A 27,402-nucleotide genomic window follows, 5' to 3' on the forward strand; every position below is an offset into this window, starting at 1 on the left:
GTTCAGTCTGGTCCTTCCGTTGATGACGCTGAAACGAAGTCGTAAATACTAACTGGTACACAGATCTTTTGACTTTTGTAAAAAACTGTGGTAAAAAAAATAAATGTTTGAAGTTTAATTTGGTTTGGCTCCGTACGGTTAATATCGAAGTGGTAATTATATTAAATAGTACACTGAAATCTCAGACATCTGTTGCTTATATCTTTGGAGTTTCAAGAAATATTTTGAGAGTTGAAAAGTTAATCTGCATGTTGTCCTTGTAAGAGATGGATATAGGGGATAACGCATTTCATAGTATATAGCAATCTTAGATATCTGGTGCTAAAATACTTCGTTGCTTCAGTAAAACCTCTCGGACAAATATTTGATAGGGAACAGTTTATTTCAAAACAATTATTTTAAGGATTTATCTTTTAATGTTTATTTGAGATACGATATTGTTAATATGAAATATTAAAGTAAGAAATAAAAATATAAGTTTGAGTTTGAAAGAAATTGTGGAATGTATTTAGTTGTTACTTGAAATATATATCGTATATATTTTTGATAATTTAAGTTTTAGTTTGTGATTGTTATTTTGTATGTTATTATTTATCTTTTTTAAGTTGATATCTAACAAAAAGGTTAAAAATAAACCGAAGAAAATAAATCTATTTGAATATTAAAAATAAGTACAGAAAAATTATATATGTACATGAAATTTTGATAATCCCAATGTTTTATTTTGTAGCAAATATAATTAAAATGAATCGTGGTGAACTGTATTTTTGTGTTGTGTTATTTAGCGTGCTTGGTTTAGAGGTTTTGTCGTATACGATCATTATGTAAAGTAAATGTCACTATTGTCTTTCATATTAAAGTGCTCAAACTTTACACGATTTACCAATACCGCTAAGTTTCAAAACACGAATAGCCATTTAATTACCGGGGCTAATCAGAATATTTGATAGTAGATATGATAAACAAGATCAATAAGGTAAGGCGGCGTTCAATGAACTCAACCCGCATACTTGTCAAACACATTCAAAAAATTTTTTTGGAATGTTAAGTATACCGGTGTTTCATATTTTTGTGGTATTTTTACATCACAGACAACAAAAGTAAGGAAAAATAACATCGGAAAAAAAAGTTGATTATTGTAACAATAACATGCCAATTACATCATAGTTTAGTCCATTTGATGTTTGCATGCTAGCAATTATGTACACAATATGGCAATACATACCTTTTTTGCTGTCTTTACAGTACAATTGTGTTCGCATATTTCTAAGGCAACAGTTCCAAAAGTAAACTTTATCTTTTAGTACATCTATACCTAGCCCCATCTGAAAATGGGTATTTATGTTAATGTTTGTTTAGCAAAGAGGTATGCAAACTAATAGTAAAATGGTGAACTAATTTATTTACTTTGCTCTTAATCTGAATTAAATATTAAGTCTTCTCAGTCGTAAATGTAGCATTTAAACAAAAATGCAATAAAAAGGTAAAAGTAAAACTACTGACAGGTGCATGAGGTCTCGGAGGAACCTCGTACTGTTTATGCCTTTTACCTTTGCATTATTGGTACCAAGGACAAGGAAATATGAGGCACCAGAATACCCCTTTTTATAGATAGGAGAAGTTGTCAATCTCACATTGAACGCGTTTCATTCGTAAAACTGATTATCACAATTTGTATCTATGTTTTCCTGACGTATATCAATTAAGTTGTTTTCTATTATTTCTTTTTTAAAATAGACATAATTATCTGAAGTTTTAATTCAAAAAATAATTTAAGACTTGGAAAATGATAAATTGATATAAAGATATATACCTTGAAATGTTCGACTATTGAATTCAAAGAAGAAGCAAATTAATATGGATATGTTTACAACCACGTACTCTTAATTACATTTACTCAAGAAATATTTATGGTGTTTCTGATAAACAATGATTAAAGATCAAAATTGTAGGAAGGACAGAAAGACAACTTTGACTGCAGCAATGCATTATTAGGATGGAGAATGGTCTGGAAAGTCATGGTTAAAATAAAATTGCAGTAAAGTCAAACATAGATTTTGACCATACAGTAAGAACCAACAGAATGAGATATACTGCACAACAATTGTATAACCGTTACGGTTTATTTTCGTGTCTATATTGTGTTTATTTACTTTATCTTCTTATATTTTTATTATATTCTTTTTATCGTAGGTTTTGTCGATTATCATTGTTGATATTTTGTTTCATTTGTTGATTTCATTTGTAATTGATGATAGCACTTCTTTTATTACAGATCAAGCACGTATAACAGTTTACATAAGGAGTGATTTTTCTCGCAATAAGAAGGAGGCTTATTCACTTTTGTGAGAATAAACGATTTATTATCAGTCTCATTACAAATTTCAAGGAACTAATATTATTTTAAACACCAGAATTTATTGCATCTAAGATAATGTCAAAATTTGCCTTATCAGGATCAGTTATATAGCGAAAATAATATGCTATGATAGCGTCATTTGGAACACGCCCATTGATAGGCTTCATCGAGTAGAAAACCTGCTTATTTTGTTGGATATTAGTATGCTTCTCAGCAGCAAAGTTCAAAAGGAATTCTTCTTCTGAAAGGAATGTGTCTCCATTTAAGTCTATCACTTCGCACCATACTGATAAAAACGCACGCACCATCTCATTAAATGCAGTCGTGTTGGATTCATATCTTTGTTTTATCATGGATACAAAGTCTTTTTTAGAGAGTTCTTTCTTGTTTGTGAAGAAAAAGTCCTTCCACAGTCTATCCATTTTTTTCATAATCGTCTTCAATTGTGTATCGCTCAGATCTTCACGAGCTTTATAACGTTCCCTGTAAGAAACAAATGAGAACAATAATGAACTTCGACATTACCGTGCCACAATTTAGATAACTAGCAGGGTACCGAGCAATTGTTAATATTTTGTTTGAGACAATAAGGTGGTTGAATATGTTCAAACAAATAAAAACAAATGAGAAAACAACTACAACCTAATCCTGATACATACTTAGACACCAAGCAGGGAACCGAGCCAAACATGTATGTATAATTAAAACTCAACTACTAGTTATTTACTATGTTTTGCAACTGTTTATTTGTTTTATAAGAATTATTGTTTATATTTTGTTTGAGAAAATAAAGTGGTTAGATACGTACAGATCACTTCGGAAGCAGAGATGGGACATTCCAATTATTCTTTCTGTCCTTTTACGTGGACAAGAAATATAACTCAGAAAAAACAAATAAGCAAATAAAATACAGAATCCTATTTCTCGGCCACGAGATAAAAAAAAATAAGCGAAACACTTTTTTTGCTATCTCGTTCCCACGAGATACAACTAAGAAAAACAAGAGGCAAAATAGTCCTCGTGGTCACAGAATATAACTCGCACAAAAGACAAAATCGCTATCTCGTTCCGACGTGATATAACTCCGAAAAAAATACAAAAAATAAAAAAAATTATCTCTCGTCCACACGAGTTAGTCGGCCAATCAGCTTTTATTCTATCGCGAGACCATGCAATGTTTCAATAGGTCGCCATCTTGACAAGTATGTATTCTTGCGCCGAAATCTATGATTTGTTAGTGTCATTTATTTCAATCTATTAATCTATGATTTATTGTTCTACTAACTCGTTACCGAAACTAAGATGTTTTCATCTAATTCGCCGGCTAACTCGTGGCCACAAGGATAACACTTTTTTCCCTTAATTACATCTCATGACAACGAGATAGCATTATTTTTAGTTATATCTCGTTGCCAATAGATAGCACTTTGTTTTGGGTTTTTTCTGAGTTATATTTCGTGAGAACAAGATATAATTTTTCTTAGTTGTATCTCGTTAGAACAACATAGCATATTGTTCTCGTTTCTCCTGTGTATATTTCGTTTTTGTTATATAACGATATGTCATTTTTGTTTAAGTTATAATATATCGTAGCCACACGATAGGAAAAGACAAAACAGATCGAAATTCCCCCCTATGTGCTTTCGTAGATCTCTAATTATTTAGTAAAATGAGTATTTGCTAACTTATATTCAGATAAATCAATGTGATATTAACATAAAGTAAATAGAAATTCGTATGTAACCATTACTTCAATATTTTGTATAAATCTAAGAGAAACCGAGTCTGTCTCTTATATTTATTCGGCTTTGTTATGAGACTATGAACGCTAGAACAATTTATTGATGTTGCATAGTTACTCAAATATTCTAGGATCTGCCATTGAAAGTATTCCATCGTGATTGTAATCATCAAAATCAAACCATTTTTTTCCACTTTTCAGTAAGGTAATCGTTCGCCTGGAAAAAAAATTGACAGCGCATTATATTCATTTTTTAACCATAAGTAACAAATTTGACATCGAATTCAATATCAAAGGATTCAAGTTCGTCCCACCTTTTTTGCCAACATAACCTGTCATTTTACCTATTATGAAACGATTATTTCACTGTTATATTGAGGGTTTAGCCCTTGCAACAATACAAAGGTCAAAATGTGACATTGAGGTTTTACTAGTTTGGTAAGACCTCATATGTACTCGCAGGCACCTGAACCGCCAAATTTCCTCACACTCTTTGTAGTTTCCTTAAGTGAAGGAAAACGGCCCTGGCGGGAATAATATCAAATACCTGACCGGAATAATATCAAATAAGGGGAAGGGTATGTGTTCCGAGTCAGCATGTGTTTTTATACAAATATGAACTATCCAAACTGCACTGTTTAACATACTTTGCACCTATTTGATAAAAGAAGTACCATCTCATTGCTTTATCAGGTCAATATTTTAGTGTAACAATATTGTTTAAATACCAGTGTATAAATTAGTCCTTTTTAATAGCTGTGATATATATTTGTATCTATTTACCTTGTTTGATTCTTGCTTGACAGCACCAACGCAAGCTTTAAAAATAAATATCGAATTAAAGTGTATTCACTAAATTAACATACGGAAGAATATTATTACTACATAGTTCTATTTCATACGTCATAATTAATTGCAGTTCAACTTCCCAATCTATTTTTGATGATTTAACTAAGACGGATGGGATATTAAACCATTCTGAAAAACTACAGTACTTTTTTATACTGACTGTTTCTCATGCATATTTTCCAATATATTCCTGACAGACTCCATCCTGAAATAATGTATATCACACAACAATGATACCATTTTTTTCTGCTTTGTACAATACATTGGTTGAATCTGATAGTTTTTAGCATTGACAGAATAATCCTTTATGTTATAACCCGAACATTTTTTTTTCGAAAATATGCTGCGAAAAGACTATGAACATGTCTCTAAAACAGAACATAAAAACAATAATTATGCTGAATTAAAGTAAAAATTGTGAGTATACCTAAACGCTGAAAGCCGATGAAGCATCGTTATAACGTGATAAGTTTCAATACAGAGAAAGAAAGTTAAGAATGATGATAAAGTCAAAATAAGTTAAAAAATCATGAATATGTCCACTATAAGGAGAGCAAATAAATAAACGAAAGGTTATCGTTAATACATGATTAAAATCAGAAATATTCAAAATCCCTTCGCAATTGAATGAAACAGATAATTTTAAGCACTTAACTGAACGTTAACTAGTTATTACCACAATAACTTACCATTGAAACTCAAAACAATAAACAATGTAAACATCCAATACATCTTCTGTATGATTCGTTGGTCTTTTTTAATTCTTGTAATAAAGTATTGTTCCCCGCTTTATATACTGACACAACAAGTACAATTGTTTTTGTTATGTTTAAAGACCAGTTATGTTTGTCAGTATTAGAAAATAACATATTCAATTCACAAGGTAAAGTGATAATAATATTGGCTTGGTATTGGTCATTTCAATCTGTAATGTAGTTGTTTCTTATTCTGTTGTGTTCATATTAATTTTAAAAACAGTATATTTGATAGGTTTTGAAATTGCAAGATGTAATATGTCGACATGCACTTTGGAAAAGAGACCATTGAAAAATAATCTTTATTGTTCATGTGTGATTTATATTGAACTTTGGAAAGATATTCTATGTTTTGTTGTTATATGTTTCTGGTCCTTCGGAATCAGTGATTCCAGCACTTTTAAGTGTTAACAATTGAGTACCGCTCTGAAACTAACGCTTAAGCCGATGCTAAGGGACATGCTAGATGTTACGCTTTTTTATTAGCCCTCATGTACAGACTCAATTAAACCGAGTCTGCAATTTTTATATTTCAGAGGGATTACTATTATGCAGATACTAATATATCAAAAGGTATTTAATACGTGATGTTTGCTGCAATATAAAGCGGAAATAATAGCTATTTTACGGAAATAGATAATGTGATAATGTATACTTTGATATCTCGTTTTATTACCTCTCACTTTTTTCATAATGTTAATTTCCCATAGGCCTCTGGGAGTTATTCTTACTGTTAATGCAAGTGTACCATGTGACTAAGAATTTTTTACTGTTACATAGGTAACAGTATTTTTTAAAAGTATAAAATCTGGTCACGTGGTCTATTTTAACAAAAAATGAAATAAAATGGCCGCCATTTTTATCTCGATTCATTCTTATTTTCGATGATAGGGCCTATGGCATCACCAAAGTAACTATGACTCTAATAATATTTAGTTCTTTGCACCCTAGAGTTTTTTTTTCGTGTATAAAATATCTTTTTATTGAATAGTCAAAAAGTAAACATCTGTTTTCAACGGAAGTTATTGTAATGTGAATAATTTTGTGTCAAACTGGAACATACAGACGATTAAAGCATGCAACAAAGGATTATTTAACAATTTTAACCTGTGAAACGTTACGGACAGACATCTGTAGGATATCATCGTTGATTTGTAAATGCACTAAATGTAAAAAAAACATGCGAAGAAATTCTGGATACAGAAGGATCAGATTTCACAGATCATAACCTTATAAATGGGTTAGTGTTTTATTTTCTGAATAAAACACAGCTTATTTTATGTTTATGACTGGTAGATATCATCACTTGCTTAAAGAATAAAAGAAAAACAGCTTCTCAAGTACAGTAGGCCTACAGCTTGCAAGGTAAGGACAGTTTAGTTATTGCTACTCTTGGTTTATTTTTGTTACAGTTAGATTTAGTTGACAATTTTGTTTAAAAATTCAGATCATCACAGTATTTGTTCGGGGTAATAAAATAAATAACACATTAGATTGTGGTTAACAGTAAAAATATCATCCCTCGTAATAATACTGTTACCCTCGGCTACGCCTCGGGTAACAGTATTTTCCTCGGGATGATATCATTACTGTTACCCACAAACCCATGTGTTATTTATATACTATTGCTTTCAAAATATCATAATTGCCTTGTTTGTGGCGATATGTCAAGTTTTATTGCACATGCGGCGTTCAGCCTAAACAAAGAAACATATTTACTTCATTCACATTTGAAATTCAGTTTTATTGGTATTTCAATTATACAATATTTTGTGATTAAAATTTGTTTTGTCGCAATGTATTTCTTGTGTAAATGAAACAGATGGAAATTGAATAATTTGATGAGATCAACGTTTATGGTATAATTTGTAAATGCAACATTCTATGCAGCAATGTCAACTTTTTCATGTTACAGTACAAACTTGATTACTTATAGATTGATTACATGTTTTTTAATGACGCAATGTATCTAAAAATAATAACAATGCACGACTATTGAATTTAAAAAGTAATAAATTATTATTGAAATGTTCACAACAAAGCACGCTACTTTTTTACTCCAGATAAGGACAGTGTCTGAAAAAAAAATTAAACGCCAAGATTGTAGAAAGGAAAGAAAAAAACTGTGACTGCAGCAAGGCTTTATCACGATGGAAAAAATGGTATGTAAAGTCATGGTTAAAGTCAAACATATATATTGACCACAGTAAGATTCAAAGCAGTGAGGTATACTGGGAATATTTGAATGAGTGTGCATTTATGTTTATTCATTGTGTTTATTTTCTTTTGATATTTTATTTATATTATTTTCTTTTTATCTTTGTTTATTTTTATTGATGTTTTTGTTGCCATTTGCTATTTTTATTTGTAAATTATGTTAGCACTTCTTTTTTTATTACAAGTCGGCGCTTTATAACAGCCTAAAATAGAAATGTTTTTTTTATGATATTTTTCGCGCAATATTAAAGACGCTCATATACTGGTGTGAGAATAAACGATTTATTATCACTTTTTCAAATCAGTCTCATCGAATATTTCAAGCAACTAAATATATTTCAAACACCAGAATTTATTGCATCTACAATTATGTCCTGTTTTGACATATCCGGCTCAGTTGCAAAGCGAAAATAAAATGCTATGATATCGACATTTGGAACACGCCCATTAATAGGTTTCATCGTGTAGAAAAGCTGCTTATTTTGTGGGATATTAGTATGCTTCTCAGCAGCAAAGTTCAAAAGGAATTCTTCTTCTGAAAGGAATGTGTCTCCATTTAAGTCTATTACTTCGCACCAATCCGATAAAAACGCACGCACCATCACATTAAATGCAGTCGTGTTGGATTCATATCTTTGTTTCATCATCTTTATAAAGTCATCTTTGGACATTTCTGTCCTGTTTGTGAAGAAAAATGCGTTCCATAGTCTATCCATTTTGTCAATAATCGTCTTCAATTGCTTATCGCTCAGATCTTCACGAGCTTTATAACGTTCCCTGGAAGAAACAAAATTTAGAAAAAATAATTTAAATTGGACATTTCCGTGCCACACATTTTGGGGGAAAAGGAAGGGGACCCAGCAAAAATTGGTTTTTAATTTTTTTGTTTTTAGACAATAAAAGGGGGTTTTAATAATTTTAGGGTCCCTTTTAAATTAAAATTTGTGTAGAAAAAAATAAATGTGATTCTTTAAATAAATTTAAAAGGGAAAAAAGGAAAGTTTTTCAATATTTATATTTTTAAACAATTATTAAAGAGACCGGGTACTTGTTTCTTTTTAAAATGCTTTCCCCCGTTATTAGGCCTTATGAAACGCCTTTAAAAAATTTAAAATAAAGCCCATAAATTACCAAATATCTTAGGATCTTCCCCTTGAAAGGGATTCCATCGGGGATTGAAAATCATCACAATCAAAAACCCCTTTCCCCACTTTTTCAGTAAGGAATGTTTTGCCCGAAGATTAAAAAATTTTTTTTGACAAACCCCATAAATTTAAAATTTTTTTAAACTTTTTGTAACAAACTTGACATCGAATTTAAATTTAAAAGGGATTAAAAGGGTTTTAAAGGGCCCGGGTTTTCCCTTATTTTTCCTGTTTTTTTTTTCATTAAGAAACAATTTTGTACTGTTTTTTCTTAGGTTTTTTTTGAAAAAGTGACATTCAGGGTGAAAAAAAAACCTCCTGTGTTTCCGGGACCACCTAAAAAGAAAAACCCCCAAAGCTTTGCAACAAGCCCTTTTTAGGTTTTTCACATGGAAAAATAGAAAGGGCCCGGCCTTAAATTTTTTTCAAAAAAAAGGAAAAAAAAATTTAGTTTTTTTAAAAAACAAAAATGTTTTTTCAAAACCCTTTTTACATTTTCACCTTTCATTTATTTAAAAAACCCCAGGGGTTTTAAAAATATTATGCACCCGTTCGTTAACGGAAAGATATACCATCTCGTTGCTTTATCAGGTTAATATTTTGTTGCAACAAGGTTTTTTATATAATGATTTACCAGTCTATAATTTATTTCTTTCAAGCTGCTGTGAAACTGATAATGTTAAGATAATTATATCTTTCTTTCTATTTACCTTTCTTGATTCTTGCTCGACGCAACAACAACACGCTACGAAAACGAAAAATATCGAAGTAAATATTATCTTAATAAACTACAGCATCTCATTACTACATATGTTCAAACATGTCGATATTTCAATTGCCAGTGCACGCTTCCCAATCCATTTCCGTTGACTGAACTAAGATACTGGTAGAATTTGAAACCATCCTAAAAACTACAGTCTTTTTCTTTCTTACAATACCAAGTTTCTCTATCAAGTTTTCTAATATATTACTGACAGACTCCTTCGCAATCTATTTAGTTTATACAAATTTGATTCGATTTGTTGAAATCTATAAGCTTATTGAAACACGAATCCTGGAACCAACCCGTTCTAAGCAACACATGTAAAGATTTCCTGCTGAAGGAAACAACGGCTTGCGTCCGACCAGGGTTTGAACCCACGCTGTTAGCAGTCCTTAGATTATTAGTTCCGATGCTTTTAACCACTTAGACCACCACGTCGCCATTTTTAAAACTAAGTTATTGGCGTAAAACTAATATTTCTCACATTTTTCATCGATGTCATTTTTCTGTATTGTTCAATACATGTATTTTTTGTTGAATCCCGATTCTTTAAGCCGCGATATGATAATTTTATTTAAGTACAAGTAAATAAACTATATTGTAAAATATGCTGTGAAATGACTATGATCTGTGTTTTTCTAAAAGCAATGAAAGCCGATGAATCCTCATGCTAACATAATAGTTTTCAAAACAGAGACAGAAAAAGAGAATAATACTAAAGTTAAATAGTATTAAAAAATCGTTGGAAAAATTTTTCCCCAAATTTTTTCAAATGTTTAAAAGGTAAACATAGGTAATTTTTTAATTTTCAACCTTTTCACATGAATTTAAATTCAGAATATTTTTAAACCCTTTTGAATTACACATTTTAAATTTTTAAAAACTTAATTGCACGATTTTGACTTTTTTTCCAATAACTTACCAATTTAGACTTTTTAAAGCAAAAAAAAATGTAAATGTCCAATACAAACTTCTCAAAAGAACCCTTTTTTCTTTGTTTTTTTCCTTTTAAACAGAGAGTTTTTTGTTTTATACTGAAAAAAAGGTTCTACAAAAACAAAATTTCAATTTAAATTTAAAAACCTATTATTTTTCAAGTTATATTATTAGAAAATAACATCTTTATTTCACAAGGTACAGTGATGACAATATTGGCGCTTAGGGGTCATTTCAATCTGCCATGTAATTGATTCTTATTCTGTCTTGTTCACATTAATTACAAAAACAGAATCTCTGATATGCTTTGAAATTAAAAGATCTAATATGTCGACATGTACACTGGAAAGACAGAAGAATCTTTATTTTTTTATTTTTTGATATATATATATATATAATTTTGAAAAGAGAGACGCTGTTTTATTTTTTCTGGTCCTTCTGGATCATTTATTCCATCACTTAAAGTGTTAGAAATTGAGTACCGCTCTGAGACTATCGCTTAAGCCGATGCCAAGGGATATGAGGGATGACGCTTTTTTAGTATCCCTTATGTACAGACTCAATCAAACCGAGTCTGCCATTTACAAGTATTGTTGCTGATGGTAATGCTTCCGAGGGATCACTTTTACAAAATTTCATGAAAATTGCAGACTCGGTTTGATTGAGTCATTACATAAGGGATAATGAACAAGTGCAACATCCCTCACGCCCCCTAGCACCGGCTTGAGCGGTACTCAATATTATACACTTAATACTGCTGGCATCAATGATCTCGAAGGACCTGAAAAATATAACAACACTTAAGTGAAGTACGGGGTAACTATTTACAGCTGCCACAGGGCACTTTACACCTGCTGTTGTGAAGTACCCCTCGGAAGCATTAATCACAGCACAATTACATGAAAATTGCAGACTCGGCTTGATTAAGTCTGTACATGAGGGATAATGAGTAAGTGCATTAAACCTTAACAAACAAATAAAACATCTACTTCATTTACATTTGAACGTCTTTAAATGATCCATTATCTTGTGTTTAAATTTTCTTTTATCACAATGTACTGCTTGTGTATATAAAACAGATGGATTATACATACTTCAAAGAAATCAACGTTTATGGTCATTTATGTGGCAGCAATGCCAACATGTTCATGTTACATTAATAATTTATTTACAAAAGACTAATCATTGAAAATTTTTTTTTGGAATTTTGCGTCATATGTATTTACGGGGAGGAAAAAATCAAAAGAACTTTACCCCCCACCCCCCCTTCACTTTTTAATTTTAAATATTTTTGACATTCGAAAAAATTGAAAGTTAATTTCAATTTGGATTTTGGTTTCTTTTGGTTTTTTTTTGGGTTTTTTTTAATGAAGCATTGTTAGAAAATATATTAAAAAAAAAACAATAAAATAAGAAAAGTTCTATTATAATAATTATAGAATAGTGTAAAACATTAAATCTCTATTTTTGTAAGAATGAACAATGTTAATGGTTATTGTCAAAATATTGGTCTAGCGGTTTTATTTAAATTTAGATAATAAGTTAGTTTGAAACATCTATTTCAAAGGGACTCTTAACTGCGTAACGGAAGTCAAAACGCTGTAACAATTATTATACTTTACATACTATGGATATTTTGTGGTTTTGCTGTAATAATTTTAATATCTGCAAGATTATTTACAATTATGTGTGAAATTGTGTTTCATTCCCAGTGCTAGCATAATTTTTACAATGTTCTACAAAGCAACATTGTAACATCTATGTGAAATTATTTTCAATTTCTGATCATTTGAGGGCGTCTGCTACAACAATTGTAACAATACATTTTTTTTAGAATTTTCATTCTACTCCCAATCTTCGTAATATTTCTAATGACGTTTTAACTACATTTACTATGTAAGAACCTTGTTGCATCTATGTGACCCAATTTTTCTGACTTCTGGGCCTTTTTTAAGAGCTTTGGGTGTAAACTTGTAACATCCTAAAATTTGAAACAATTTTAGATAGTTTTTTTACGAAAACCTTAAAATTTCCCTACAAAAACATGTTTCAAAATTTTAAAATTTTATTACTTTTAAGTGTAAAAAATTTAATTTTTAAACGTAAAATTCATTATTTCCCCTTTTCTTAAAAAAAACTTAATAAATGAAATCGTGAAATCATGAATTCACGAATTCACGATTTCATTTTTTATAGTAAATTCGTGAAATAATTAAATCGTGAGTTCATGAATTCGCGATTTCATTATTTCACGATTTCTCTTAAAAACCCTGAATAAATGAAATAATGAAATCGTGAATTCATGAATTCGCGATTTCATAATTTCACGATTTCTTTTTTCATTCACTTAAGAGATGAAATTGTGAATTCGTGAATTCATGAATTCACGATTTCATTATTTCATTTATTCAGGTTTTTAAGAGAAATCGTGAAATTATGAAATTTCACTTTATAAAATGAAATCGTGAATTCATGAATTCGCGATTTCATAATTACACGATTTCTTTTTTCATTCACTTAAGAAATGAAATTGTGAATTCGTGAATTCATGAATTCACGATTTCATTATTTCACGATTTCATTTTTTCATTTATTCAGGTTTTTAAGAGAAATCGTGAAATTATGAAATCGCGAATTCATGAATTCACGAATTCACGATTAAGAAATTCAACATTTCACTCTAAAAATAATGAAATAAAATCTTGAAATCATGAATTCGTGAACGTGAAATGTCATCACCGGTCTTTCGTAGTTTTTTAATTGCATTTCATTGTGTATGAAATTCTCATTCCACCCACAATTCTCGTAACTAAAAAACACTTGTGTAACAACAAAGTAACAACATTATAACATCTATGTAACCTCACTTATAACAGTGACTGAAATAAACAGAAAGTCTTTCAACTGTTTTCCATTCACAATAGTTTCGGCGTTTTTTCATCAAAAGAAAATATATTTCCAAGGCTCTTACATTGATATGGAACTTGATAATTGATGTCACCATGTCACCATCTTATTAACGTATTTGCAATGCTAATTGTTCGCTTGGTTAAATTATCTTTATCCTGCAATCGACTGCTGCAAAATTTATCATAGAACATTAAGAAGTTTAACATGTGATCGTGAATTTATAACAAGTTCCTAATAACAGTTTGCTACTTCAAGTCATCGCCAGTGTGATTCTCATATTTTGTGTTTATAATTTTAAATTGACCATTACAGATTTACTTACATTGAGGTCCCTCTTGAACATTCTTAACAGGACGTGAACACGTTCTCAGATGGCCATCTGGACAGGCGGGAAAATAACCAACGAATACTAGTAAACAAAAGCTATGTACAAAAAATATTGTAGAAAAGACATCCAAACCAAGAAATGGCAGGCACCTTTCCTGATCAACATATTTAATATTTGTGTCGTAGTAAATGTGAGATGAAAATATATTGATACGGTTATTTATCTAACAAGCAATATTCGAGCATGTTATCCCATACAACGAGCATGTTATCCCGTACAAATAGTTCTTTGAATGAGAGTTCATCAGTACATATACCATTGCACCATGCATTTAAATCTGTATGGTTAATTTCGGCCTCCGATTATTACCTTCATTGAATAACCAAATGCCTTAATTATGATTTGTTCCATTCATTTGGCTTTTCATACTCAATATAAGGACGTATGGAGTTTTAATTCGGATTTTATTTTTTTTTAATTTAGGAGATTTTTTTAAATAAAAAAAAACCAATAGTGCTTCTATTTCTCGTTTACTCGTTCTTAGACTTTGAAACTCATACTCAAAGTGAGTGACACGTTCTTTTCTCCTTATTAGTCTTTTAAAACTCACAGATGCTTGCATAAATAACTCCTTACAGGGGTTACAAAGTCCAATTTAGGCCATTGTAACTCAAAACTTGGCACAAGAACCGGACTATTACGTTAGAAAGAAGTCCAACCGATTTACAGCAACATGATGCAGTCTAAGGTATGTTACAAATATGTCCTGTTTGTATCGCGAATGTTATAATTTTTGGTAACATCAATAAAAAAGTTCGTGTTTGTGTCTGTTTTCGTGTCAGTTTAACAAATTTAAAAAGTTTAAGAAACATATTTTCTTGTTTTATTATTACTAAACTATAATGATAAAAAAATATAAATATTGAAGGTTTATGCACTGACATTATGTCCGCTTTTTGCTGTGATAGTGGAATAAAATGGTTGCATTGGGGCCATTATGATTTTTTTTCGTTTTTGGTCACTATACACGATATTGCTATCAGTTATTTTGTACCAACAGGAACATCTGTTTATTATTATAAATATTTAATAAACATTTTACAACTAAAATGAATAATGTTTTCGTAAATAGATGGACGCTTATATATTGATATGCGAATAAATGATTTATTATCACATTTCAAATTAATTACAAGAAATATGTAAAGAAAAAATCGTTAGTTAAACACCGGAATCAACTGCATTTAAGACAACGTCCGATTTTGACCTATTGGACTCAGTTCCAAAGCGAACAAAATATGCTATGATATCTTCATTTGGAACACGTTCATTTATTGGCTGAAACGTGTAGAAAAACTGCTCGTCTTTTCGGATATTGTTATGCGTTTGAGCAACAAAGTTCAGAATGAATTCATCTTTTGAAAGAAATTTGTCTCCATTCAAGTCTATCACTTCGCACCAAATTGTTGAAAACACAAGCACCATCTCAATAAAAGCAGCTGTGTTGGATTCATACCTTTGTTTCATCATGTTTATAAAGTCGTCTTTGGAGATTTCTTTCTTGTTTGTAAAATAAAATGTCTTCCACAGTCTATCCATCTTTTGCTTGATCGTTTTCAATTGCTTATCGCTCAGCTCATTACGAGCTTTATAATTTTCACTGTAATAAAAACACCAATATGATGAAAAATCATCAAAACAAAGTCCTGATATGCCCCTGCTACACATTCAAGCACCAAGCAGGGCAAGAATCAAATATAAAGGATACTTATTAGTGTTTTGGAAACGAATATATAGTTGTTAGATACTAAACATTAACCTTATTTTAATATCGACATTAATTTAGTGTAAAGAATTTTTGCTGACAAGTATTCAAATGTATCAATATGACGCTAACATGAAATAAAAAGAAATTCGTATGTTTGTATATATTATTTCATATGCTTTGTAAAACTCTCCGTGAGACCGAGTCTTTGTCTATATTATTACTCAAGTGGTATTGACATAAGGCTTTATTCTTTATAAACAATACATTAATCTATTGATCCTGTATAGTTTATTTTGATACTCTAATAAAATTTTTAAAAGTATTTTTCACTTACGCAAACATTTTAATGTCATCCAATGACAGTATTCCATCCTGATTGAAATCATCTAAATAAAACCATTTACCCCACTTTTCAATAAGGAAATCATTCGCCTGAAGAAAATGAATTAATTTGACAGCGCATATTTTACATTTTTAAGCATAAGTAACAAATTTGATATCAAATTCAATAGCATTCATATTTGTCCATAATTTGCAATGTATCAAAGAGATCAATAGTAACACAGTTGACATCGAATTCAGTTTCAGTTGAACTCATGTTTGCCCCTAGGTTTTATCATTGTATTTTTTTTTTGTGCAAATCCGTCTAATAGATATGGAACTGGGATTTTAGGTTTTATGGCATGCACAACAGTGAAGGTAAGGGTTCGAAGTCAACATAATCAAAACATTTGAATCCCTTTTCGAAAGTACAATATCCCTTTACAGGGCCATAGGTTTAACATATTTTGCGTCAGCTAAAGTAAGCAATACCATCCTGTTGCTATATCATGTTAATAAGTTAGCGTTACAATTTAAAATACCAGTGTATATATATGCATATATTTGTTTTAATTTACCTTGCTTGATTCTTGCTCGATAGCAACAACACAAGCTACAAAAGGAAAAATCGAAGTAAAACATTAACTAAAATACTACAGCATCTTAAGAAATTGAAATTCCGTTATATAATGCTAAAGTTAAAAAGGATTGTTATCATTGCCTATACATGTATTGCAAATACCACAAAAGTGATATAATGATACTTCGCTCATCTCTGATAAACAGAAGGTTAAAAAATAATTGTCATAATTTAAAAGTGAACAAGACAGAGAAATAAATAAGATTGATGTTAAAGCTAAGGAAAAAATACTGTGAATATCTCTAATATATAGTAAACTAATAAAATTAATGTAAACAAGAGTTGTCGTTAATAAAACATATAAATGTTTAAGATAAAACTATTCAAACTCCTTTTAAATGACGTAGTAACCTTAAGGCACTCAACTGAACGATTACTAGCATTAATTTTGTTATGATCACAATAACTTACCTTTGTTACTCAAAGCATATAACAAAAGAACCGTCCAAAGCATCATCTTCTGCATGAATCGTTGATGTGTCTAACACGTGTTAATCTATATTGTTGCCCGTTATATATACTCATCGAACTAGTACTACATGAAATAACAATTTTGCCTTTAAGCTGCCTTTTAGTTTAAAGGCTTATAACGCATGCCAACCAAAGTATAGGAATATCATATTTATTGCCTAATATACAATCTTTAAGTTATTAAAATGGTATTATTATAGACTTTTCGGTATGGTTTTTTTTTCATTGTTTCTTTCTTTCCGTCTTGTTTCTATGTTCTTTTTAATACTTTTTGTTACAGTTTGAATATTGCAGGATACAATTATTGTATAATTGTTATTGTATGTCCTCGTGCATGTGCAAAAAGATGGGCCATCTGAATTGTTTATGCATGCGATTTATAAGGCTGTGAAAAGAAATGCAATACAAATTTTCATGTCTTGCACATGTTTCCGTCAATATAAAACTAAAACAAATGTTTGTTTTTTCTACCACAATATCTAACGGAAATATGTATACTTCTACACCGTGTTTTCCTGTATTCATTTTTTCATAGTTACACTGTCGGCGCGGTATGACCAGTAACGTGTCAATGTGGCGTTAAGTCCAAACAAACAAACACATCTGCTGTTATCAGAATAAATATGAAGCATTCCCATCTTAATGTATCAAATATATCGGGTTTTGTTTGAATTCGAAATGTCTTTCTTGTGGATATGAAACAGCTGTACAATGCGTAACGTGCTATACGCGTACATGTACATATATAGACTACATGCTATGCAGCAATGCAAACTGTTTCTTGTTAAAACAATAATTCATTTACGAATGACTGAGACATCCACATATTTATTTAGAAATCAATTCCTCATTTTTATTGCTAAATTTCAAGAAAGAAGCAAACTATCTATTCGACGCACCCCCAACCGTCACACACATTTCAGTCATCAGAATTTGACATACGTGAATACACTGTAGTGTATGTTCATAGTAAATTGGTTTATTAAATCGGTTGACATCATATTTTTCGAATGACTCTGCTTATCCAGAAATTGCTTTTCCGTTATATATTTTCTTATTTTATTCAATGTTGTACAGTACAAGAGACCCACTGTATTTATTGGCTAAGTATCAACACCCTTTTTCTTCATGGTAATGATAAATTATTAGGCAACAAATTAGTAAGTATTTAAGGGAAACAAGATGATATTAATTGCATTGTAAATTCTAGCAAACTGATATATGAACTGTGAAGTTGTTCATGACAACAATACTTCAAGAATTTTCATATTTTGTGGTGATTAAAACTTCCGAGGGATCACACTTTCTCCAGATGCGATCGACAGTTGATCAGAACTTAAAAAACTCTTGCAGCCGGATAGTAAAAAAATAAATTGCACTCAGATGAAACTAATTTTTGATAACCCAGTTTTCTTTGGCGACTTGAAAATATGTTCAATATGATAATGGGAATGGCAAATTTCTACTCTGAATGTGCACTTTGTTTTTATATCTGTGTCTCATATTGTATTATCAATTTTTTCTTTAAGTCAGTTCAGTTTTAAATTTGAAGAAAAAAACACTTATGTATTTGGACTATTTTTCACTTTTTATTTTTGTAATTCATTATTTTGCTTATGTTAGTCAAATTTCATTGAATTGATATATCGTATGTGTTTGTACAAAAACCTGTCACCTGCGACATACGCTTTATTCTTGAAACTATAAATATTTTCATTTTGTTGCAATGATTTACATTCAGTCTTATTATTTAAAATACAGCGAAGATTTTTGCAACGTTTATGATGAATAAATATGAATGATTTTTATGTTCTAAAGGTGCTTAATATACATGTATTGTTTACACTTAATCATCCCGTTTATTTGTCAACAATGTGATAGTAAAGGGTAAAATGTTAATGTATTCAATAGATAAAATACTTTTATTCCATGATGAGCCTTCGATAAGCAGACACAAAGCAGACACAAACATCCACACGGTTTTTTCTATGAATTTAGTATGCGTTTTTGAATACGATGCTTAATTATCTTGGTTCGAGTACAGAGTTGTTTAACCTATATTGATCGATGCTCTGGGCAACTACAATGGTTATTTTGCAGCTACGTATTGATCGGATATAAGCAGTTTTGTGCACAGTAATAGGTAATAACACAAGACTACATTTGGCAACAAATGAAATTAAACACGTACATACATTTGACTGATTAAGAAATCTTCCTTGCTAAATCTTCTGTTGCTGATATTTTATTTCATGCAATGTTAAATGACTTATCTCACAATGAATTTTCTCATATTGGAAAAGATAATATAGATACTGTATATTATATAGATTATATAGATATAATATAGAAACCTTTCGATGAAAATGAGATGGGTAAATTTATTTCCTTGTTGTCTCGAACTTAAGCGCCTGACATAGATCGTTTACATTAATGCCAAGACATGTGTCATCTTTTTAGTACGAGTTTTGAACAAAATATATAGTGAGGGCGTTTAACAAAGGGCATTTTAGTCAGAAAATTGGGGATAAAATTGATCCCAATAATTATCGAGGAATTTCACTTATCAGTACCATGGCTAAGCTATTTTCTTTATATTTTAGAAATCAATAAGATAAGTGGTGTGAATTATTTTTTTTAAAGATACGCTGTTTGGATTTTGTAGTAACAGGAGCACAGTAGATGGTCTATATATTTTGCATAGCTTATCTCAAAAATTGATTTCACAAAATAAATCGCTTTATTGTGCCTTAATCGATTACGAAAGAGCATTCGATGCGATTATTCGAGATGCACTGTGGTACCATTTATTTCAAATTGGTGTTAGCAGCAAAATGCTGAGTATGTTGAAGGCTGTTTATTGCAAAGTCTCAGCTCGTGTTAAGACGCATGCAAACTTATCTAATTATTTTATGTTTCACTTGGATTAAAGCAAGGTGAACCACTCTCGCCCATACTTTCAATATTGTTCGTGAATCATGTTAGCGAAAACGTTGATTAGTTGCGCTGTCAGAGGCGCATTTAAATTATCTGAATATATGCAATAAAATCTTTATCAGAGCATGCATTTAAAGCTGCAAACATTCTATATTCAATCTTCTCAAGAATACAGTTCTATGTTAAGACTAAACTGTTATTCTTGACAGAGAGGTACAACCGCTGGTAACTATAATACAGATGTTCTACATAGAATTCAAATAAAGTTCTTGGTGTTAAAATTTCTACACCAAATATGGATGTACTTGGAGAATTGGGAAGATGTCCGATATATATATATATATATATATATATATATATATATATATATATATATATATATATATATATATATATATATATATATATATATATATATATATATATATATATATATATATTATGTAAAGAGAGAGTTTTGAACCATTGGATGAAAATACACAAATATAAAAGTTCGCCTGCTTCTTTCGTCTGAGTAATGCTCATCTTGATCAGCTTGTTGATTAAAACATAAATGTCATTCGGATGCGCATTTGCATAATTCGATTTTAAAGTATTCCTCTTGTCCGACCTCCAAACTGTTTGATCACCATTTAATGCTCTTGTTTGTACTTCATTCAAAAAAGCTTAGTTCAAATGAGAACACATAGTAGCATAACTAACTTGTTTGGGAAAGTGCGATTGACTCCGGTCGTATGGCAAATGATTGGTCTTAACGCGGAATAATTTCCTATTTCACAAATTGTTTGCTTTTTAAACAAGAGCCACCGACGGGCGGGGACTACGTATGACTGTTTACTTTTTATTAAAGCAAACACATCTTTAAAAAGAGCATGTAAGATTGTTTTTTTTTCTTTTTGTAAATAGCAATATCACACTTGTTCTGTCCAAGTATATATCATTATCATTATCTAAAATTATGCATATTCTCATAATAACATAGCCGTACATCAACGGATATAGAAGTATGTCATTTCGTCCATTTATCTATATCAGCTGATTTTTACATCTAAACGTATGCACATGTTGCAAATGTCATACCGGTACGTATAGGAACAAATAAACAAAAGTAACTTGAGATGTTATATTTGATACTTAAATGTTATATTTTATAAGCTTCAGCTCGCCAGGTAAGGCCTATTAGGAAAGTGTCTATAACTCAACCTCCTGTATATCTAGATGCATTTGCGGAGAGATACAAAGGACAAAATTGATAAGAACATTTTTATTGTGTTTAAAAGAAAAAAGAAGAAGATAAGCAAAAACCGAATAAGGTTATATTTTGTATCAATGAAACTTATTAAACTGAAATCCGATTATGACAAAATTATTATATCTATAATCTCTATTATTCCAGTTGCAGACATAATGCATGTGGATCAAAGGCGAACATACCCAATAAACATACTGATCGAAAATTGAATTTTAATTGTATCTTTCTCGAATATATCGTTTTGTTATGTTCGATTTTTTTTGTTCTGTTTTACGCCGGAGAAGCACAGTATAGGTCATATGGCAAACTCCTATCTGAATTATAAATACTCGGTACAAATAACGTTGATGTGGTGGTTAAATAGAGTGAAATAAAAATCCTGAAGAAAGCCCAAAAGCCACAATTAAAAATATTTCAGGTTCGTTTGCCATTCACACCATTTATGGCAGTAAAATAATTCGAAAATAAGAATCCCCAAAGCTCGAGTCTGCAACATATCTATTCTGACGTGTTGAGCTATCTAAAAAGATTTCGCCTTATTTCTTTTTTATTCTCTTTTCTTATATTTGCCACCCGCTCTCGAATTAAGCGCTTATATAGAAAATGTTTCTTTTTTATTATTATTTATTACTATTATATTTGGTCATGGTCCAAGTAATGCCCCAAACATGGTTAAACGTACAAGGAATCCGTTTATTCATAATTAAAAACAAAATGATGAATCCATATCTGCGCAAGACTGTCAGCAATAATTCACAGTAGTTTACTGGTACTACATGACCAGCAGTGACACATGTATAAGCAGACTAGCAGGAATGTGACTTTAAGAAGCAGAAAAGTTACCATTACTCAGTATGTGCATGGACTGAGTACATGTAAAATGAAAGCACTGGGTGCACTGTTCGTAGCCAATTTAGGTCTTATTTAGAGAAGTCAATTCCTGTTGGGATTACAGTAAAAAGTACAGAACATTTAAAACCCTTTACACTGTTTAGAACAGAACTAACGTTATCCCCATCTATTTTAAACTTTGATGCCGTGAGATGAACTGTCGCAATCAAACCAAGCAACATTTTTATTTTTTGTCGTTTTGGGTGTTCGTTAGGGATTCCGTTAATATAACGGTCTAACATGTGCTGCTTTTGCCAATTGTCAGCTTGGTTTCAATTGTTATGTGCTATATTAAAACTTGAGCTCAGAATAAGGAGTATTAAGAGAATAATTAAGAGTACTTACTTCTTAATGTGAGTTTTAGAATTCTAATAAGGAGAACTTAAAGCCTTACCATGATTTTATAAAAATGTTAGCTCGTGATTAGGAAAAAACTAATTAAGATCCTGTAGCCCATAATAATAACATTCACGTGAATAATAAGGAAGTAAAATTGAAGTCCTAGTATGACTTTAAAGCTCCTATTTAGTAGAAATAAAAGCTCCTAAGAACTCTTACGAATTCCATTCTTAGGACTTCTAATAAGGAGTTATACTTAGGTCTTTTAAAGCCAGTAGTTGCTTAACAAAATCTTCTTTAGGAGACAAAGCCTAAACCCCAGTCAGGTGGCTGGTATTAAACATTTAAGATTGAAAGACATAATCAAGAGAAATAAAATCTTGACTAATCGTTACACTTTTATACAAATCTGATAAGGTGTAACGATGTTTTAATCATTATAGTCTCTGCTGTTTTGGCTTTTCTTAGTCCTAGTTAGTTATGAAAAGAAGTTTATTTGTCCCTATTTTGTTTTCAAAATCCTAGTGAAACACTAAAATATCCTAATTAAGCTTACATTATTCTTTTTTAGACATTTGAAACTAATATTAATGAAACTGACTAGTATTTAAGGCTTTATTTTCACCTAATTAGATTTTTTAAACACACAATTACTCGCATAAATAACTCCTTACATGAGCTACAAAGTTCTACGTAGGCCATTATAATTCCAAACATGGCACATAACGCTTCCGTAGTAATCGGACTATTACGTTAGAAAGAAGTCCAACCAATTTATTATAGCATGATGAAGTCAAATATATATTATATTACAAATATGTCCGGTTTGTATCGCGAATGTTACAATTTTCGGTTATATAAAACAAATATAGAGATTCGTGTTCTGTGTGTCAAATTTTAAGGTAAGAAAACGTCTTTTCTTGTTTAATTATTTCTAAACTAATTCCGAACAAAATATTGTACAAGTTGAGTTGTATATACTAACTCTCTTTCCGCCTTTTGCTTTTGATAATGAAATGAGATGGTTGTATTCGGGCCCTCAGAATTGCTAAATTGTTATTTTGTCCTTCTAGTAATATCTTTTAATTGTTACATGTACGAATATCAATAAACAGTTTACATCTAAAGTAAATTATGCTTTTGTTATTAAATGGATGCTTATATTTTGGTATTCGAATAAATGTTAAATGTTTTATCTTTTTTTTTCAAATCAATTTCGTCAATATATTTTAAGGAAAACATATTTTTTTAAAAACCGGAATTAATTGCATTTAAGACAACGTCCGGTTTTGATCTATCAGGCTCAGTTGCAAAACGAACAAAATACGCTGCGATATCGGCATTAGCAATACGCTCATTTTTTGGCTGAAACGTGTAGAAAAACTGCTCGTCCTTTCGGATATTGCTATGCTTCTGAGCAACAAAGTTCAGAATGAATTCATCTTTTTAAAGAAATTTGTCTCCATTCAAGTCTATCACATCGCTCCATTTCGTTGCAAACACAAGTACCATCTCAATTAAAGTTGTGTTGGATTCATATCTTTATTTCATCATGTTAATAAAGTCGGCTTTGGAGAGTTCTTTCTTGTTTGTAAAATAAAATGTCTTAAACAGTCTATCCATCTTTGTTTTGATCGTTTTCAATTGCATATCGCTCAGATCACCACGAGCTTTATACTTTTCACTGTAACAAAACATATCATTAATAATCATCAAAATAAAGTCCTGACACGACCCTGCTACACAGTCAAAAACCGACCAGGGGAACAACAAACCAACACTTAGGTATATGTATAGTCAACACTATTAACCAAAATTTTTGTTTTTGCTATGTTTAACAACTGTTTTATTGTTGTGTTATCAATATATCGTTAATGTCCAGTCTGATGCAGATGCATTATTGTTAATGGTTAGTCAAAGTAAAAACTATAGTTACTATATTTTAATATATACATTGATTTAGTGTTAAGAAGATTTGCTAACACATATGACATTAACATGAAGTAAAAAAATCATATGTATGCATTATTTCATATGTAAATCTATGAATGCGTCTTTTATTACTCATGCAGTCTTAACATTGTGCTTTATGAACATAAAATCAATCTATTCATGCTGCATACTGCATAGTTTATTGTGATATTTTAATAAAGTTTTACAAATACAATTTTCACTTACACAAACATTTTAGTTTCATCCATTGACAGTATTCCATTGTAATTGAAATCATCTAAATCAAACCATTTTCCCCACTTTTCAATAAGGTAATCGTTCGCCTGAAGAATATGATTGAATTGGATAGCCTTTAATTTTCAATGTTTTAAATGTATAAAGTCAAACAAAGATGGCATCGAAATGAATTTTAGTAGCAATTATGTTTGCCCTTGTTTTTTGTGTTGCATTTTTTGTTGCAAGTCATTTTACAAGTTAAGAAATAAATATTGCACTAGTTAGCGGGTTGTTATGACACACACAAGACTTACAATGGCGTATGGCCACTTTTTACTAGTCAAGGAGGACTTCACGTGTCTTAATCTAAGGAACAAGCAGGCACCTGAAAGAATCTAGGTTTCCTGATGGGATTGGTATCACAGAAGTGAAGGTAAGAATTCAACATGTTTTCACACACTTTTTCACACAAAACAACCAATCTGTCTGATTTAAATAAAAACATTTGACTCCTTTTTTGAAAGTGCAAAAATGCCTTTACAGTTGCATAAGTTAAACATATTATGCGTCAGTTAACGTAAGCAATACCATTCAAAATCCGTTTAATATTTTAGTGTTACAAGTTAAAATACCAGTGTATAAATCATAATATATTTGTTTCAAATTACCTTGCTTGACTCTTGCTCGACAGCAACAACACAAGCTACAAAAGTGAATATCGAAGTGGAACATTACCTAAAATACTACAGATTCTTATAAATTAAAATATATCATTTTGCTAAAATTAATTGAACGACGACGACAACAAGTTTCAACAGAAATTGAAAATACAAAATAATGCCTCAGTTAAAGAAAATTGTTATCATTACCTTAAAATGTGATGCAAATATTACAAAACGGATATTATGATACTTTAGTCATCTCTAATAAACAGACGGTAAAGAATAATTATGTTAAATCGAAAGAGATTTAACACCAATACAGATAAATAAATAAATAAAAAAAGATGATAAGGGAACAAATAATGTGAATATCTCCAATATAAAGTAAATTAAAGAGTTAAAGTTAATAAAACATATAAATATTCAAGATACAATTATTCAAACTCCTTCCTAAGTGACGTAAAAACCTCAAGGCTTTGAACTGAACGATAACTAGCATAAATTTTATACTGTTATGATCACAATAAATTACCTTTGTAACTCAAAGCATATAACAAAAGAACCGTCCAAAACGTCATATTTTGCATGAATCGTTGCTCCGTCTTATACTTGTTAAACAATATTGTTGCCTGTTATATATACTGATCGTACAAGTACTACAACAACACATTCTTGCTTTTTAGTTTAAAGGCTCATTACGCATGTCGACCCGAGTATAGAAATATCACATTTATTGCCCAAGATAATAAAACTGGTTTTAATGGAGGTTTTTTGAATAGTTGTTTCATGGTTTCTTTTTGCTGTCTTGTTCATATGACTCTGTTAGGAATCTTTGTATAGTGTCGAAAATTGCAGGGGATATAATTCTTCAAACCCGTATGCCTATTTTAGAAAATCGCATTTGAAATATTGAACTGCAATGACTGTTTAAGCAAACAGACATTCAGGTCATTTCTACATCCTTGTAGCGAGATATGGTGTTTGCAGTGAAACATTTGAAGCAAAATTGACTTGCAATATTAGGCAGGAAACACAACAACAATTCAAGTATAAATTATCATTAAAACTTAACTTAGTGTGTAAAATATTACATAACATTGTATGATTGTAACTTCAAACACAACATTTCATCTATCAAATGATATGTACTTCAACATTTCAAAAGCATGTACTTAAGTTCATTTGTATTGATATGTTGTACATGTTGTATATGAATGACTATGCTATTTGTGTAACTAGAATCTAAATTATAAACCGGTAGTTGTGCTTCAATATCAGAAGTGAATCTTCAAGTTTGATTGTTCTCAGATTGTATCTAACAATGTAAAATGAAATCTTAAAACATATCGAGAACAAAAATAAATCATTGTATATAATGGTACTAAAATATAATGTACGAGGTATGATCAAAACGTTCTCGGCCCGATATACTTCTAGCCACTACACTGACATTTACACACGATACGTCCATACCGATATCTTATTGAAGACTACTGACCGAGGTACACGCGGCTGTACAAAGTTTAAGTAACATAAAAAACAAGAATGATGATCAACAAGGCAATAGCCACGTGCAAAGGATTCATGCAACCCCCCGACACAACCAAGCAGGTCACCCAGGAGGCACCAAACCACAAAACAAAACACACTTTGATAAATAGAGGGGTGTGTCATTTAGACCAATTGGAGAAAGTTGAAATCAAAGCCGTCATTAAGTACCTCTGTAAGAAAGGAATGTCCCCCAAGAAAATCCATGAATACTTCATAGATACACTTGGGATTGAGAGGTCTGGGCAGTTCCAACACATATTAGTTATGATAATTCTAAAGGTTCTACTTACTACTAAGGCTATATACATGTATAATTAACATCTTAACTGAAAATTAACACAAAAATCAAACAAGTAAAACATTTTGCTAAAATAGGGTTTAAGACTTATTAAATATTT

At 30.6% G+C, this 27,402-nt stretch overlaps 2 protein-coding genes across 3 annotated transcripts; both read right to left on the reverse strand.

Moving 5' to 3' along the window:
- Positions 1-2,224: 2,224 nt before the first annotated feature.
- Positions 2,225-4,337, reverse strand: LOC132748676 (uncharacterized). The gene is made up of 2 exons (XM_060738289.1): positions 4,219-4,337; positions 2,225-2,842 (listed from the first exon to the last, which is right to left on the reverse strand). The coding sequence occupies exons 1-2, from the start codon at positions 4,239-4,241 to the stop codon at positions 2,404-2,406; spliced, it is 462 nt and encodes a 153-aa protein (XP_060594272.1). The 5' UTR covers positions 4,242-4,337; the 3' UTR covers positions 2,225-2,403.
- A 10,832-nt stretch (positions 4,338-15,169) lies between these two features.
- LOC132748677 (sarcoplasmic calcium-binding protein-like) lies at positions 15,170-26,042 on the reverse strand. Of its 2 annotated transcripts, none has more exons than XM_060738291.1 (4): positions 25,986-26,042; positions 16,671-16,705; positions 16,106-16,203; positions 15,170-15,663 (listed from the first exon to the last, which is right to left on the reverse strand). In XM_060738291.1, the coding sequence occupies exons 1-4, from the start codon at positions 26,038-26,040 to the stop codon at positions 15,225-15,227; spliced, it is 627 nt and encodes a 208-aa protein (XP_060594274.1). In that variant the 5' UTR covers positions 26,041-26,042; the 3' UTR covers positions 15,170-15,224. The 2 variants fall into 2 exon arrangements, with proteins under 2 accessions (XP_060594274.1, XP_060594273.1); XM_060738290.1 differs by lacking the exon at positions 25,986-26,042 and adding an exon at positions 17,144-17,343 and having other exon boundaries at positions 15,171-15,663.
- Positions 26,043-27,402: the final 1,360 nt, after the last annotated feature.

Source organism: Ruditapes philippinarum, unplaced genomic scaffold (assembly GCF_026571515.1).
Source record: "Ruditapes philippinarum isolate M1 unplaced genomic scaffold, ASM2657151v2 ctg6384_1_1_1_1, whole genome shotgun sequence".
Classification (NCBI taxonomy): domain Eukaryota; kingdom Metazoa; phylum Mollusca; class Bivalvia; order Venerida; family Veneridae; genus Ruditapes; species Ruditapes philippinarum.

Coding starts and splice junctions, on each gene's coding strand:
- LOC132748676 (XM_060738289.1), bottom strand. CDS start 4,241: ATGGCAGATCCTAGAATATTTGA. Junction 2,843..4,218: donor GCAGATCCTAGAATATTTGA/GTAACTATGCAA, acceptor TGTTTCTTACAG/GGAACGTTATAAAGCTCGTG.
- LOC132748677 (XM_060738291.1), bottom strand. CDS start 26,040: ATGCAAAATATGACGTTTTGGACGGTTCTTTTGTTATATGCTTTGAGT. Junction 16,204..16,670: donor TCGAGCAAGAATCAAGCAAG/GTAAATTAAAAC, acceptor CATTTTCTTCAG/GCGAATGATTTCCTTATTGA. Junction 15,664..16,105: donor GATGACATTAAAATGTTTGC/GTAAGTGAAAAA, acceptor TTTTTATTACAG/TGAAAATTATAAAGCTCGTA.